The 17,268-nt window shown below is 40.3% G+C and overlaps 1 protein-coding gene and 1 long non-coding RNA gene across 19 annotated transcripts in view; one reads left to right on the top strand and one right to left on the bottom strand.

The window, feature by feature from the left end:
* Nucleotides 1–17,268, top strand: part of DLGAP1 (DLG associated protein 1) — a 762,891-nt gene that overhangs the window by 619,841 nt on the left and 125,782 nt on the right. For all 11 annotated transcript variants that reach the window (XM_081561948.1, XM_081561958.1, XM_081561955.1 and 8 more), the window contains one exon: nt 1,865–2,105. In XM_081561948.1, coding sequence (XP_081418074.1) covers nt 1,865–2,105 — 241 coding nt within the window. The remainder of the gene's footprint in view (nt 1–1,864; nt 2,106–17,268) is intronic.
* LOC145534450 (uncharacterized) overlaps nt 1–17,268 on the bottom strand; it is a 343,726-nt gene that overhangs the window by 302,670 nt on the left and 23,788 nt on the right. The window contains exon 1 of one of the 8 annotated variants that reach the window (XR_014074626.1): nt 9,024–9,122. The exons of the other annotated variants lie outside the window; for them this stretch is intronic. This is a non-coding gene — a long non-coding RNA (uncharacterized LOC145534450). Of the gene's footprint in view, nt 1–9,023; nt 9,123–17,268 lie in introns of those variants that run through there. 8 annotated transcript variants of the gene reach the window in all.

Raw genomic sequence — 17,268 nt, 5'->3', positions numbered from 1 at the left:
GTTTCTAGGCTGGATAAAGAATCACCAACATTAAATATATAGTCATTTGTAAAACTAGGACTAATGAGAGCTACAGTGGAAAGAACATGTACATGATATGCTCTGATGTCAATCTAGCACAACTATTTTTTCTTTTGCCTTTAAATTTTTTTAATACAAAAATACTCACACACAATCTTGCACCCACAACTTCCAACCTTAAATGCTATTTCCCCACCAACCAGTAATTCTCAAATCTACATTTCAGTATACTCCCCCCGAAGTAAAGTTCAAGCTTTTAAGGCTGTCAGAACTGGCGGTAGCACCTGGTACCACAAAGGTGGAGCCTGGCCTCATTCCAAAGCACAACTATTTTTAAATGAGGAACGAACAGAGAGAGCACATGCAAAAGGAAGGAATTGTGAACTGTTTTTAATAGTGGTATGCACAGTAATGGTATTAGTTTGCTATTCTGAGGCTGTTGTGTATATACTATGGAAGAAACCAAATGAATCACTGTAGAATATCCCAATTCTATCATCTTCTGTGTCCTTGAAAACCAAGATTTTTAGTGTGGAATAAAGATATACATATAAATATAATATGGGGCTTCCCAGATGGTACTAGTGGTAAAGAGTCCAACTGCCAAAGCAGTAGATGTAAGAGACATGGTTCGATCCCCTGGAGAAGGAAATGACAACCCACTCCAGTGTTCTTGCCTGGGAAATCCATGGACAGAGAAACCTGGCAGCCTACAGTCCGTGGGGTGGCAAGAGAGTTGGACATAACTGAGCGATTAAACAACCTGGTCTGGCTTTTTTTTCTAATGTGGTGTTCAAATCCAATGTAAGTTATATAGAGAGGAATATAAGTGAATAAACACTGATTTCTCAAAAAGGGGAAGAATTTATTTGGAAGATTTTAAAAACAATTTGTGGACCATATCAGCTTTTTATAGAGAAGAGTGAACCTTTTTTAGATAGTACATATATAGTTTGAAAATCTCAATAACAGTGCCTTTCGAGACTGACATATCTGGGTTGACCTATTTTTGTGCAGAATGTATGTATCTTGCCAGAAAATATAGGGCCTGTTTCTAGACTTTGCACTAAATTACGCTCCAGTTGACACACATTATTTGACGAACTAGTCACTTCCAAAGGCACAATAAAAATACTAGCTTCTAAAACGTTTGTGCCAAAAATTGCCTCATTGAAGTACAAGAACTCTGACCATGGGCTGTAACATTGGCCCCTCGGTTTGCATTTATTTCTGCTGGAGAAGGGATAAAGGAAAATTAGCACCTCAGCATGAGCTGGAGGAATGATTTCCCTACACCATGCTTCCTTCCATTCTAAAAACAAAGTTCTCTTTCTCTAGAATTTAATTGACTTTTTGAGATCATAAGCTAGATACCACCCCATTAGTCTGTAAGGACACTGTTGTTGGGTGGCTCAGTTGTGTCTGACTCTTTGTGACCCCCATGGACTGCAGCACGCCAGGCTTCCCTGTCCATCACCAACTCCGGGAGCTTACTCAAATTATGTCCATGGAGTCAGTGATGCCATCCAAACATCTTATCCTCTGTCCTCCCCTTCTCCTCCTGCCCTCAGTCTTTCCCAGCGTAGGGGTCTTTTCCAGTGAGTCAGCTCTTCACATCAGGTGGCCAAGTATGTAAGCTTCATCAGTCCTTCCAGTGAATATTCAGGGTTAATTTCCTTTAGGGTTGACTGGTTTGATCTCTTTGCTGAGGAGCTAAATTGCGTTCAAATTTAATGCTATCTGATGGGGCGTTCCTTTGCGGGACGCGGTTTGGAGATGCTCGGAGGGCAAGGCGGCTTCTCCCCAGGAAGAGCGGTTGTTAACGTCCCATGTGGCCCGGCAGGTGAGCGAGATGGAGGTGAACGGGCAGTTCGAGTCGGTGTGCGAGTCGGTGTTCAGCGAGCTGGAGTCACAGGCGGTGGAGGCCCTGGACCTGCCAATGCCTGGCTGCTTCCGCATGCGGAGCCACAGCTACGTGCGGGCCATCGAGAAGGGCTGTTCGCAGGACGACGAGTGCGTGTCACTGCGGTCCTCCTCCCCGCCGCGCACCACCACCACCGTGAGGACCATCCAGAGCAGCACGGGTGAGTGTGCAGAGCCGGCCCCATGCACCACCACCCCCCTCCCGCCCCCGGGCGGCGCCTCAACTGTCCCCAGACGCTGCACGTGGTCCCCTCGCTGGTATCACACGGTCTCCAGTCACCAAACTCCACCCACTCCCCGGGAGGCATCCCAGGCTTCCGCCCCAGTCCCGCACCCCCTTCTTCCTCCATCTGCGTCTCTGGTATCACCAGAGGAAACTGCAACTCAGGGACCAAGAGAGACAGCACAGGGGGGAGATGTTCCCAAGATGCCCACACAGCATCCTAGGACCAGTACTCTCATCTCACCCAACTCCTGCTCTCCATCAGCAAACCCTCCAGTTCAGGGCTATGACCCTCTCCACGAATCAGACACCCTGATTGTTGAGCATCACAGAGCTGGAAAGCTTTTAAAATCCCAAGAAATACACAAAATGACTTTCCCAAAAGACCTGAACTATCACTGTGAGAAAATAAGAAATGGATGATGCAGTAACACTGACTGCACAACTTACGTTTTCTTTCATTATAACCAAAGGCAGATTTATTTCATTTTAAACCTCCTGACTATCTATACGCACCCAGCACCTCCTTTTCACTCTAAACTGAGTTTGGATTTATGCCACTACACTGTCTTTTGATCAGATTTTCGTCAGAGAGGCACAGAAGAGCTTAGCTGGTTTCCCTGACACTGAACCTATGTAGGAATTTAGCCATGGATTGTGTGTGACAAGTGTATGTATTGTTTTGGAGGATTTCAGGGTGCTTTTTTTAAAATAACATTTGGGTTCAGGAAGAAAATCCTCTCCATCGTAACTAGTCTTAACTTTGGTAGAATTCAGCATTACTCCAATAAAGACTAGTTCGATAAAAAAGATCATCACATCGAGTCAAGATAAATGATGAATTAATTAGAAGGAAAAATCTATGCTTATTCAGTTTTCATTCTAGGTGCCTCAAATGTCAGCAATTATCATTCAGCTTAGAACTTTTGCTGGCTTGAGAACTAATAGGTTCTCATCTTTCTTGCAAGAAAGCCATTAGAGGTATTCCTTCTAGACCAAGGTAAATTAGGATCTCAGGATTAGGGAAGAGATGTTTCTAGACAGCACCGTGGCTCAGCTGACCCACTGTATCCCAGCACCTCTGGCTGTGGGTGGCCGATTCCCACCAGAGACAGCAGGTATGCATTCTTGCTCACTAGGAGAGTCTGTACAAACAGCCACAGACAAGGTTAATAAGTTAAATAAAGTTGGTTCAGGAAATGAACACATTTTTAAATTCACTCACGGGCATATTTGTGCGTGTTTACATCTGTGCAATAAATGTAGCTTGAAGGTGTGGCTGCGTCTCCAGCTTAGTCTTTGGTGTTTCCCTGTTTCCCTGCCCCCTCCCCACCCACCTCCCCCCAGCCCTGTCTGATCTGTTCTCTGTACAGCAGATTCATCACTCGCCAGCTACTCTTCTGTGCTGCAATTGCTCCTTAAATACACAAATTCAGATCCTTGCCCAGAAGGGCCGAGGGAAGGAAAAGGGAACACCCCGCCCCCCAGGAGCAGTGTTGTGGGTAACATGACAAGGACTCCAGGAATGGCTGTTTTCAGATCACCTAAGAGGATTTTGTGTTTTGTCCTTTAATAGACACTGTATTTACTCTTTGTGCTGTGCTCCTCACCCCAAATACCCTATTCTGACCTTCCTAAGACCCTTCCCAGCTATGCTGGGGGTTCCCAGAGTTCAGACAATAAGGTCACCAGGTAAAATACAAGTTGCCAGTTACATGTGAATTTCACATCAATAGTGAATCATTTTGTAGTGTCAGTATATCCCAAATCTTTCATGGGACCTACTTACACTACAGAATTATCTGTGACATCTGTAGTGTTTGCTAAATCTGACAAGCCTATCAGAGAAGGAGGTAAAGGAGGCCTGGGGTGGGGGTGTCTTGTGTTGTTGCATTTAGAATTGGAGAGGCTTTAGCCAGAGGCCCTGTGTAGGAGAACAGCCAAAAACAGGGAGCAGTCAACTAAACCCCCACAGAGCTGACAGCATCCACTCCACCTTGGGCTCTAGGAGCCTTGTCCTAAGTCCTGGGCCCCGTCTGGGCAGCGAGACTCCAGCCTTGGCTGCAGCTGTAGGGGGTTAGGGGCAGGAAGATGGAACTTGTCATGGGGAATGATGAAGCATAAAATACCAGATTTGTGTACAGGACAGCTGGTGATGTCACCCTTCATCATCCAAGTCAACATTATGATATATCGTCCTTACAGTCATAGAAAAATAAGCAAACAGTTTAAGAACTAAATGTCACAGATTTTAAGTAAAACCTTTAGAATTCTAATATCACTTTTCAAAGTTTATCTATACCATGGATTTGTTCTTTTAAACAAAAGTCATTTTAGGATATAATACAGTTCTGTGCCCTTAATTCTACTTCTGTCATACTTCCTGTATTTCCTTCTTAGCCCTCTTCTCTCTCTCTCACACACACACATATACAGAGAGTTTTCCTTTTCTCTGTCATGATGATGTCAGTGCTATTATTAATATATTTTCTTCTACTGGTTTCCTTCCATAGAAAATCTGCCTTCTCGTAGTACCTACTAGTTTTTGAAAGCATCTGTGTTAATCAGGAAATGACTTTGCTCTAATTTTAACCATTTCCCTGTGCACACAGGTCAGATTTACATCTGTGTTCAGTGGGATGTGACATAGATTTCGCCTTTGCTCATTATTCTTGGACATTCACAACAGATTTTAAATTTCCTAAACTTTCCTTTGTCTGAAAAACAATTCTTCATTTTTGTCAACTGCAGTTAATAGCTATTAACTTCCCCCCACAACAATCCACATTCTGTCTTTGATTTTTATCAGCCCACTTTAAATGGTTCAGATGTTTAGCAAACTAGACTATTAAGCTTTTCTCCTCCAGTCTTGTCCATTCTTCATATGAGCAAAAAGAAACCACCAAGAAAGGTCCACAGAAGTGTCTGCTGCCATGTGGGAGAGTCAGGAAGATGGGCTCGGCTCCAAGGGGCCCTAGGGAGCCCCTGGTGATATGACCAAGGATTAATGGAGACTCAGAGCCAACTAGGAACTGAGTCGGGGAGCGATGTATAGTTATGCTTCTTTTGGTTAATTGACATTTTGGTTTATCTAACTATGATACAGTCCTATATTATCTCCCTTTATTATCTGCTTCAAGCACTCAGATATCTCTCCACCTATTAGATTCAAGTAAGTTCCTATATAATCATTGCACCATTAGACTATTTGGTGAGGATTAGAGGTACTGTTCCTTGGTGGCTTAGATGATAAAGAATCTGCCCAAATTGCGGGAGACCTGGGTTTGATCCCTGGGTCAGGAAGATCCTCTGGAGAAGGGAATGGCTACCCACTCCAGTATTCTTGCCTGGAGAATCCCATGGACAGAGGAGCACAGTGGGCTATAGTCCATGGGGTCGAAAAGAATCAGACACGCCAGAGCAACTAACACTAGGAAAGTAAAATTTTTAAGTGGTCAGTTAGCTTCATGACTGTGGGAAAACAAGCACCATTACCTCAATCCTCTGAATATTTTAGGTAAAAGTAGAACTTGGTGCTAGAAATAGACCCAAAGCTCTACATCAGAGAACTGGATTCAGCTGGCCTCCTATGAAATATACAAATGCAATTGTATGTGTTTAAGGATGAGATTTCTTTTTACTTCCTATGCTAAGCATCCAAGATCTATCAAAAGTATTGCCACATTGCAGCTAGACAGACTTCAATCTGGTGACACAAAAGCCTGGATAAGGATAAACAGTGCATCATCATCAATGGACATGCTCATGCAGATACACACACACATGGTCAGAAAGGACACAAAATATGTCGTTTGTAGTGGTGACCCAGCACATGGAAGCCGGAGGGTCAGTGGGTGTGGACAGAGGGAGATATTTTAAATAAACACTTACTGCTTTTTATGATTTTAAAGTCAATATAATATGAGTTAAAATAATACTCTTTCATAGAAACAGGCAAGTTATCATGATACATGATTCTCTGGTCTTTTAAGACATTTCCTCTCATACATTACAAGAGTTTCAAGGAAGACTTATGTAACAATAATGTGACTTTATGAAGAGTGAGCATGTACCACACTGTTGCTCCTGATATTTGGCTGGTGTGCTATATTCTTTTCATTAGGGGAAGCTCTTAAAAGTTAATGGGGTTGAACTGGTCTCCTGTCCTTCATGAAGTCCCCAGGAAGGGCAGCAAGGGTCCAGAACATAGCATCCCCCTGGGCGAACAGCCAGAGTCCTCAAGCAGGGAGTTCAACACAGTTTGCCCTTGTGAGTGTGGCTTGGGGCCACAGTGATCACAACACATATTTACAGTTTGATTTTTTCCAACAAGAGCAGTCACATTCTCCTTTAAACAGAGACACGCTTTTCCATAATCTTAACCTCACACACTCTCCCAGCTCCATATACAGAAGCAGTTACCCTTTAGAGCACCTGAGGTCAGGGCTAACGTCCGGGAGTTCTCACAGGTTTGGGTCATCACACCTTGTCAGCCATCCCATACAGAAAACCACACTGAACCTACCTTGCCTCATCCTACCCTCCGTACAGCCTGCTCCCCATGCACCCACCCCCAACAACAAACCCTAAACACACAGGATCTTGAGCAAGATGACATTAAGGTAGTAATTAATATTTATAATACACATGGTAGGCACTCAATAATGGAGAAAGAAAAGAGAAGGTGCAGAAAAATACTTGTTTTACTCTGGTATCATTGACATATTACATTGTGTAAGTTTAAGAAACCGTGATTTAAAAACTCCCAGCAAACAAAAGTCCAGAACCAGATGCTTCACATGCGAGTTCTATCAAACATTTAGGGACGAGTTAACACCTAGCCTTCTGAAACTGTTTTTAAAAACTGCAGAGGAAGGAACACTCCCAAACTCATTCTATGAGGTCACCATCACCCTGATACCAAAACCAGACAAAGATACCACATTGTGTACATTTAGGGTGTATGATGAGTTGACTTGATACATGAATGTATCGCTACATGGTGACTACCATAGTGTTAGCTAACACCTCTATCACTTCGCATAATTATCATTTCTTTTTGGTGGTGAGAACATTTAAGATCTATTCTCTTAGCAAATTTGAATGCAACACAGTGTTGTTGACTATAATCATGATGCTGTACATTAATCTCCAGAACTTATTCATCTTCCAATTGGCAGTTTGTTCCTTAGATCACCATCTCTGCCTTTCCCCCAACCTCCAGCCCCCAGGAACCACCAATGTATTCTCTGCCTCAGCTTTTCTAGATTCCATATATATGTGAGATCGTGCAATATTTGCTTTTCTCTGACTTATTTCATTTAACATAATATCCTCAAGGTCCACCCATGTTGTCACAAATGGCAGGATTTCTTCCTTTTCATGACTGAATAATATTCCATTGTGTATCAAATGGACTTACAAAGCAGAAACAGACTTACAGACTGAGAGGATGAATTTATGGTTGCTGAGGGGAAGGATAGAGGGAAGGGTGGGGGAGGGGATAGTTAGGGAGTTTGGGAAGGTTATGTACACACTGCTATATTGAAAATAGATCACCAACAAGGACCTATTGTATAGCAGAGGGAACTCTGCTCAATGTTATGTGGCAGCCCAGATGGGGGTTGCGGGGGTTGGGGCAGAATGGATACATGTGTGTATATGACTGAGTCACTATGCTGTGCACCTGAAACTATCACAGCATTGTTAATCAGCTGTACTACAATATAAAATAAAAAGGTTTTTTAAATTAAATAATATTTCATTGTACCTATATACTACATCTTCATCCATCCATCCCTCCATGGACACTTAGATTGTTTCCATATTTGGTCAATTGTGAATAATGCTGCAGTGAGTACGAGTGATAGTCACTCAGTCGTGTCTGACTCTTTGCAACCCCATGGACTGTAGCCTGCGACTGTAGCCTGCCAGGCTCCTTTGTCCATGGAATTCTCCAGGCAAGAATACTGGAGTGGGTTGCCATTCCTTCTCCAGGAATGCTGCAGTAACCAGCAGAAAAATACTTAAGTACCTCACAAACTCCATATTTGCATCATCAAGGTGACTTTCCCAGGGAAATAGTACTGCTATTAAAACAGGTTGAATCATAAAATATTAGCAATAGAAGAAAATTCTATATCATCCAGTCCACAGGTCTGCAAACCACAACCTAGGGGCCAAATCTAACCTGCTTCCTATTTTTATAAATAAAGTTTTATGAACACAAAGTCACGCTCATTTGCTTACATATTATCTGTGCCTGCTTTTACCCTCTCACAGCAGAACTGAGTAGTTACTGCAGACTGTATGTTCCAGAAAGTCAAAAATATTTGCTCTCTGGCCTTTTACTGAAAAAGGTTATCACCACTCATCTCATCCACAGAACTCATTTTAAGGTAGGAAAACTAAGACGCAAAGTGGTGGGCCTGTAGCTGGAAGCAAAGTCAGAATAAAACCCCAGGTTAGCCAGCCATCGCCCTTTACTTGTTTGAGTCTCAGCTCTACAAATTCACCGAGAATCCTTAGAGTTCAGATGAAGTTCACTTCTTTCTAACAGGCACGAAGTTAATTAACAGGTTGTTTATATAAAGCAATGACGGAAAGGTTCAGAAGTCCAAAGGACAGATATCGGCCAGAAGTTTTTTTTAAACAAAGAACCTTTCTTTTCTACTCAAGATAAGATCAAGCAATAAATTTCAGATCTTGCCTGGACTGGTTTCTTGTCCCTCTGCTTATGAGGATCCCTTCCTTGAATTTCTCCAAATATCCAAGTAGGACTGGAGACGTCCGCTTCCTCCCATATTAGGAGGCTTAGACCAGAAAAAAAGAGCAAGATTTGTAGTACAAACTATACCTTTTGTGAGGCAACTTCTCTGTTTTTTAATATCTGAGAAAACTGACAGTGACGATTTGGAAAAGAATTTGCTTATAACACACACACCTTGGGGCCCTCAAGGTGGCATTCTTCTGTATTCTAAATAGAAATATTATGAAGTCATACAATACAGAAGTCCTAAAAAAAAAAAAAAAAGTCCTGTCAAAACTGAAGAAGATAGAGGGTCTGTCTCCTCCAGCGGTTTTGTCATATATAAATCCTTCTAAGGGGTGTGGAGAAAAGGGAACCCTCTTACACTGTTGGTGGGCATGTACACTGGTACAGCCACTACAGAGAACAGCATAGAGGTCCCTCAAAAAACTAAAGATAGAGCTACCATATGATCCTGCAATCCCACTCCTGGTCATATATCTGGAGAAAACTATGATTCAAAAGCTTACCTGTGTTCATAGCAGCACTACTCACAATATCCAAAACATGGAAGCAACTTTAAATACCCATCAACAGATGAAAGGATAAAGAAGATGTGGTATATACACACACACACACACACACACACACCACAGAATACTGCTGCTGCTGCCGCTAAGTCACTTCAGTCGTGTCCGACTCTGTGCGACCCCGTAGACGGCAGCCCACCAGGCTCCACTATCTCTGGGATTCTCCAGGCAAGAACACTGGAGTGGGTTGCCATTTCCTTCTCCAATGCATGCAAGTGAAAAGTGAAAGTGAAGTTGCTCAGTTGTGTCCGACTCTTCGCAACCCCATGGACTGCAGCCTACCAGGCTCCTCCGTCCATGGGATTTTCCAGGCAAGAGTACTGGAGTGGGTTGCCATTGCCTTCTCCGCCATAGAATACTACTCAGCCATAAAAAAGAATGAAATGATGCCATTTGCCGCAACATGGATGAACCTAGAGATTATCATATTAAGCAAAATAAGTCGGAAAGAGAAAGACAAACACCATATGATATCACTTATATGTGGAATCTAAACTATGACACAAATGAATTTATCTACAAAACAGAAACAGACTCACAGACATAGAAAACAAACTTGTGGTTGCCAAGGGGGAGAGGGTAGGAAAGAGATTTTGGAGTTTGGGGTTAGCAGATGCTATTATATAGAGAATGGATAAACAACAAGGTCCTACTGTATAGCACAGAGAACTATATTCATATCCTGTGATAAGCCAGAATGGAAAATAATATGAAAAAGAATGTATATATATGTATAAATGAATCTCTTTGCTATACACAACATTGTAACTAACATAACTTTGTAAATCAACTATATTTAAATAAAAAATTTTTTTTTTTTAAATCACCTCTCAGGACCAGAGTGCCAGGCCTGGAGGTATCATGCTCCATAAACAGCCTGCAAATCTGCCTTTGCCCACCTGAGGGGTTGTCACAGGGCTAGTAGTGATGGAACTCCAGTGTCTTACAGCCTTGAGGGTTGTTGTGAGGTTCAAACAAGACCATTAATAAGGAAGCACTGTGTACAATACATATAATGTCTCTCTGTTGGCTTTGATTTTAAATCTCTCAATCTGTTTTAGTTTAATAATGATGATAATGGCTAATCTTGGAGCACTTACTCCTTGGCAAGCACTATGAACCAGCTGTGGAAATTATCTCGTGTAATCCTCACGAGTAGTCTATGACATGTACAGGATATGATATCATTGTTTTCACAATACAGGAAAAAGTATTAAGGCTTATTAGCAAGTTTAAACAGCTTGACCAAGCTAGCAAGTGACAGAGCAGGCTCTTAAATTCTCTTTATTTTTTTCAAAGGTACAGTAGAATGACTAAGAACTTGAAATTTATTTATTTATTGGCCACAGTGCATGGCATATGGGATCTTAGGTCCCTGACTGGGGATTAAACCCTTGCTTCCTGCATTGAAAGCACAGAGTCTTAACCACTGGACCACCAGGGAAGTCCACACTTAAATTCTCACTTAGTATAGTATACCCTGAACTAATTTAATACAAATTTGTCTACAGAATGAGATGCCCAAGAACTCTTTTATTTCATTTTTCTTCCCACAAATATTCATTTAGTTCCTGCCATGTTTGAAACCTGTGTTTTCCATAAACTTTTCTGAAAATCCCTCTTGAAAAGAAATGTTTTGATCACATATTAGCAACACCGTGTTTCATGCTGGTTTGTCTAACCCTGCAATATCTAAAGTGAAATTAAAGCTGTAAAAAAAAAAGAGAAATGAAAATGAATAGAGACAAAACCTCAAAAACTAAAATACTCCTTGGGTTTAAAATTTCATAATACACTTTGTCATTTTGACATTATGATGGATTTAAAAGATCAAATATCCAACCCCTTGATCTAGTTATAGCGCTGTCAGAAAGCACTGAATGGAAAAAGGAATCTTTACCTACTCATGTGTAAAGTAAGCAGGTGGTAGATTTTATGTTGTGGCTGATGAAGTCATCATTGGTCTTTGCCTTGGACTAAGTAAAAAAAATACTACAATGATTTACTCCTGATCTGGCTGGTCTCTTGGCTGGGTTGAGTATTCACAACCCAGTTACCAAGATCAATCAGAAAACACACATTAGAAAATCAGACTCTTTTCCTGTGAATATTTGTTATATGGGAAATTTCTCCCAAAAAATTAATGACAACACGGAACCTAAAAATTCACTTTTTAATCTTTCTGATACCTCCATAGACACTGTTTTATAATGGAATAAACAGGCATTTTTAAAAGTCTTCAAAGTTCGACATTGTCTGATCCAATTCATATTGAACTTTAACAAATACAGCAAACTAGTAGCAACTGAAAACCATACATGTGATTAATGCTGGCACTTGGACATCCCTTCATACCTCCAGCCAAGGGTTTGTGTCTCTGTCTGTTCCTCTTACAATTGACTTTCTGTCAAGCGTTCAGGATGACCCTTTACTGTTCTCAAGTGTCCTTATTTAAAAAGAAAAGACCAAGATGAATAGTACCATGATTTTACTGCATTAGCAACTATATAAGAAATAGTCTTATATTTATTGTAATGAGAACTCAATGGCCATGTCACTATTAACACTGAAAGTTTTCTTTGCCATCTGCTGGTATCCTACTGACAGGTAAATTCCACCAGCATACAAAAGATAACCTTTCTCTTTTATCCATTTTTTGACCATTTTTAGTTGAACTATAATTTACAATGTTAATTCTGCTATACAGCAAAATGACTTGATTATACACATATATATATATACATTCTTTTTTATATTCTTTTTCATTATAGTTTATCCCAGGAGATTGGATATAGTTCCTTGTGCTATATAGTAGGACTTCATTGTTTATCCATTCTATATGTAATAATTTGCATCCACTAACCCCAAAATCTCAGTCCACCCCTTCCCCCACCCCTCACTATCCCCCTTGTCAACAGCACATCTCTTCTCTGTGAGTCTGTTTCTGTTTTGTAGATAAGTTCATTTGTGCCATATTTTAGATTCCACATGTAAGTGAAATATGGTATTTGTCTTTCTTTTTCTTACTTCACTTAGTATGATAATCTCTAGGTCCATTCATGCTGCTGCTCTTTTTTTCCCTTTTTTATCAATTATCAGTATTATTAAGACTACTAATTCTAATAACTTCTACTTTAACTTACAGAAGAAAATAACTAGTCTAAATTATTGCTAAAATATATGACACCCTGTCAAAATTTAATTAGTTTTTAATCCCTACAGTATTTTTTCAGCTTTATGGTCTCAAGGGGATATATGATGTTATTAAAATAAACTTTGCTTAACCCATTTTATACCTTAGAAGTGCATCCCTGACGAGGAATATCAGATGATAAAGACAGAAGCTCACCTGGAATTTCTGAGTAGGGTTGCCATCCTTTCTCTCTCAAAATCCAATCTTGAACTTGTTTTTCATCTAATATTCTTATCCTACTATATATCCCCTCTATAATTAAATTTTATAATTTAAGAAAATTAGGGAGTCCATATTACCCACTGCTTTGCTTCTGAAGTACTTTTCTCTCCCAAAATGATTATTATGGCCAAAAGGTATGAGATATTAAATGTTGGCTTTTATCATTTTCACGGAACTTCTTTCCATCTCTTAATTTTTTGTTTAGAAATAATGATATAACTATAGGAAATTGCAACAACAGTACAGCAATTACTTATGCCCAGTCACCCAGTCTCCCCCAATGGTTGCATTGTAGATAACCATACAATATCAAAACCAGGAAATTGACATTGGTACGATGTATATGGGTAATTATCCAAGTGCAGACTCTTGTAACCACCACCACAATCAAGATACAGAACCATTGTGTGTGTCAGTCACTCAGTCGTGTCCAACTCTTTGTGACCCCATGGACTGTAGCCCACCAGGCACCTCTGTCCATGGGGATTCTTCAGGCAAGAATACGGCAGTGGGTTGCCATGCCCTCCTCCAGGGGGTCTCCATCAGGACAAAGATCTACTCTTGTCCACATTTTACCAATTTGAATGAGGTATAGAAACCAAACCTGCTTTCAAGTCCCTTTGCCTTCTCCCATTTATAATCTAATCATCTTAAATATTTTCTGCACATTGAGAACCACATCACACAATGTTATACTTTTTGCTTCAAATGTCATACATAATGCAGAAAATTTCAGAGGAGAAAGTCTATTGTATTTACCCATATTTTTTTTTCCATATTGCCAAGTTTGGGAAATTTTCAGCTGTCATTTCTGTAATCACTTTTTCATCCCCACCCTCCCTCACCTACCCTTCTGGGACTCCAGGGACCCAGTAGCCATGACTTCTTCAATTGGTGGTTTGAGCAGGGTTTCCTTTGAAGAGGACATGCTTGGGTGGGCAGGCCTTGTTTTCATCTCTATTATGTAACTCCTTCTGCCCATCAAACATTGAAACCATGCTTTCCACACATAGATATGCCCCACCTAACATGACCCAATTTTCACTCATGGGTGCCACCCAAAATTATATTTCACTCTGCACCCTGTACGCAATGCCTCATATCACTGTCAGAGTCCCTTATCCTCCTTCCCAATCCTGTCCAAGTATTTTTTTTTCTCACCACTCTGCAACCGGTAAGCTAAATTATATACTATTTAAAAATCTTCAACTAAAAAAAAAAAAAAAAAAAAAAAAAATCTTCAACTGCTCAAAACCAAAACTCAACAATTGTGACTGAAAAAAAAGTGAAGACAAAGAATTCTCAAGGACAGCAGTATCCATTGTCTTTCAAGTCATCAAGGATGACTTTAGTGGCATATCAATCAGAGTGGAATTTTAATAAAGCACAACTTGTCTTAAAAAGTAATGCAAGCACCAGACATTCTGTCTGCTTAGCCTTTGGAATCGCCATGTGTTTGTTCAGTTCAGATGGCAACTACATCAGTATCTTTTCCAGATTCACAGCACATTTACTGCATCCCATTAAATAAAAAGAATGTTTAAAGAAACTTTCTTTTCACTTAAAAATTAGTTATCTGGGGATTTCCCTGGTGGTGCAATGGATAAGAATCTGCCTGCCAATGCAGGGGACATAGTTCGATCCCTAGTCCAGAAAGACTCCACATGCCATGGAGCAGTTAAGCCCTTGTGCTACAACTACTGAGCCCACGTACCACAACTACCGAAGCTCATGCACCTAGAGTATATGCTCTATAATGAAGAGAAGCCCCTGCTCACCACACTAGAGGAAGCCCACATATAGCAATGAAGGTGCAGTGCAGCCAAAAATAGATGAATAAAATTATTTTTTTTAATTATCTGATACAAACACTACGGAAAACAGTATGAAGGGTTCTCAAAAAATTAAAAATATAGCTACCAATCTGATCCAGCAATTCTACTTCTGGATATTTTTCCAAAGAAAACAAAAACACGAATTCAAAAAGATATATGCATACCTATGTTCATTGCAGCGTTGTTTACAGTAGCCAATATATGGAAACCAACTAAGGGTCCATCAGCAGATGAATGGATAAAGAGAATGTTTTCTACACACTTACATAGTGGAACAGTACTTAGCCATGAAATAGAATGAGATTTGCAATATGGACAGACCTAGAGGGTATCATCGGAGAAGTCAGTGGCACCCCACTCCAGTACTCTTGCCTGGAAAATCCCATGGACGGAGGAGCCTGGTAGGCTGCAGTCCATGGGGTCGCTGAGAGTCGGACACGACTGAGCGACTTCACTTTCACTTTTCACTTTCATGCACTGGAGAAGGAAATGGCAACCCACTCCAGTATTCTTGCCTGGAGAACCCCAGGGATGGCGGAGCTTGGTGGGCTGCCATCTATGGGGTCGCACAGAGTCGGACACGACTTAAGCGACTTAGCAGCAGCAGCAGCAGCAGCAGAGGGTATCATACTTAATGAAATAATGAAAAAGACAAATATCGTATGATTTCACTTACATGTGGAATCTAAAAAGCAAACTAACAAACAGAAAAAGACTACCAGACACAGAGAACAAACAGATGGTTGCTACAGGAAAGTGGAGTGAGGGAATAAGTGAACTAGGTGAAGGAGATTGAGGCACAGCCTTCCAGTTATAAAATAGTCACAGAATATAATATACGGCATAGGAAATATAATCAGTAATATTGTAGTAACTTTACATAGTGGCAGTTGGTAACTAGACTATGGTGATGATCATTTTGTAATGTATGGAAATATCAAATCACTATGTTATACACTTCAAACTAGTCAATTATACTTTGATTTAAATTTTCCTTCTTTCATAACTAAAGTAATAAAAAGTTCAAAATTTAAAAAATTTAAACAATAAAAATTAGTTACCTAAAACATGAATCAGCTATCCATCAGAAAAAAAAACAGCCACATTCCACAAGTCCTCAACGTTTTAATTGCTTAAATCAAAAGAATGCAAGCTTTTTGGCCTTGATCAGTATAACTCCACTAGTCTTATATGCTTTAAGGTCTCAGTTAGTACCTTGTGACCAAACTATAGGTGGCACTAGTGGTAAAGAATCCACCTGCCAAAGCATGAGACTGAGATACAGGTTCCATCCCTGGGTGGGAAAGATCCCCTGGAGGAGGAAATGGCAACCTACTCCAGCATTCTCGCCTGGAGAACCCCATGGAAGAGGAGCTTGGAGGGCTTTAGTCCATGGGGTCCCAAAGAGTCGGACAGGACTGAAGTGACTGTGCACACATGCCCGACCCAAACTGTAAGTTAAACATTTTAAACAGCACTTCCTGTATTGCTTTGCAGCTGTTGCACATTAGCCTTCAAAACACAAAGCTACGCTTCTCACATACAAAATTTGGCCAAGAACATTTGTTGATAGTTGATTGATAGGTGAAAATGTAAGAGTTCCTCAGGAAATTTTCTACTTCACTGAATTCCCTAAGTTTCTAGGATGACTCCAACATCTATACAGAAGCAGAAAGTTCTTTACTTTTTTCTCAAGCACCTGAAAATAAACCACTTCATTTTAGAAAGAGTGGGATGGTCACATGTCTCCCCCACACCATCTTGAGAAACAAAGTTTCAATCATTTTTTATTTGGGGAATGGACTTCCCAAAACGGGTAAAGTGGTGAGACCCAAGGAGACTGGTAAATGTTAACTTCTGCAAATAAAGACTTCCGTTTATTCTTAGACTCTTAATTCTACTTTATGTTCTTTCTCCCTACTTCTAGTCAAACTTCCAGGGAGGTTACACCTCCTTTTCCCTTTCTTATCTGTGAATTTAAAAGTCATCCTAATATTAGCAGCCTCAATCCTGACTTGGTCTCAAATCTCTGTTTAACCTATGAATATCTGAATAAGGAGGACTTTATGGATTGCTGAGCCCACCTCTGGAATGAATATTAAACTATGAGAAAATCTATAAAGCATTTGTGTGGACACTGATTCTATTTTTTCCCAACTTTCTCTTAAAATGCATTATATTATTCATCCCCCAAATTCTAGAGTACCATGAAAGTCCAGAAAAAATACTGATAATCTCTAAAGGTGCTGAGAACATGTAATTTATTCTCCATTTTTAATTCCATTTTTTAAAAAAAGCAGCAAAACTCTCACTCTTTGCACCTATCCAAGCCATAAGAAGCAACCCAAACCAGGTGTTGAAATCTCGAAAAACTTTTGGATATTCATTGTTTTTTACCTCTGTTTTCCTTCTATGAAACTGTTCTGCAGAAACAATCTGAGAGAAATTTTGTCAAGATGTTCACCACAGCTTTATTTGATGGTGAAAAACACCTTTGATGATAAGTTAAGATT

The sequence above is a fragment of the Giraffa tippelskirchi genome, chromosome 14 (genome assembly GCF_054371585.1).
Source record: "Giraffa tippelskirchi isolate mGirTip1 chromosome 14, T2T-mGirTip1v1.2.pri, whole genome shotgun sequence".
Taxonomy (NCBI): Eukaryota; Metazoa; Chordata; class Mammalia; order Artiodactyla; family Giraffidae; genus Giraffa; species Giraffa tippelskirchi.
This window is presented reverse-complemented; position numbering and strand designations above follow the sequence as displayed.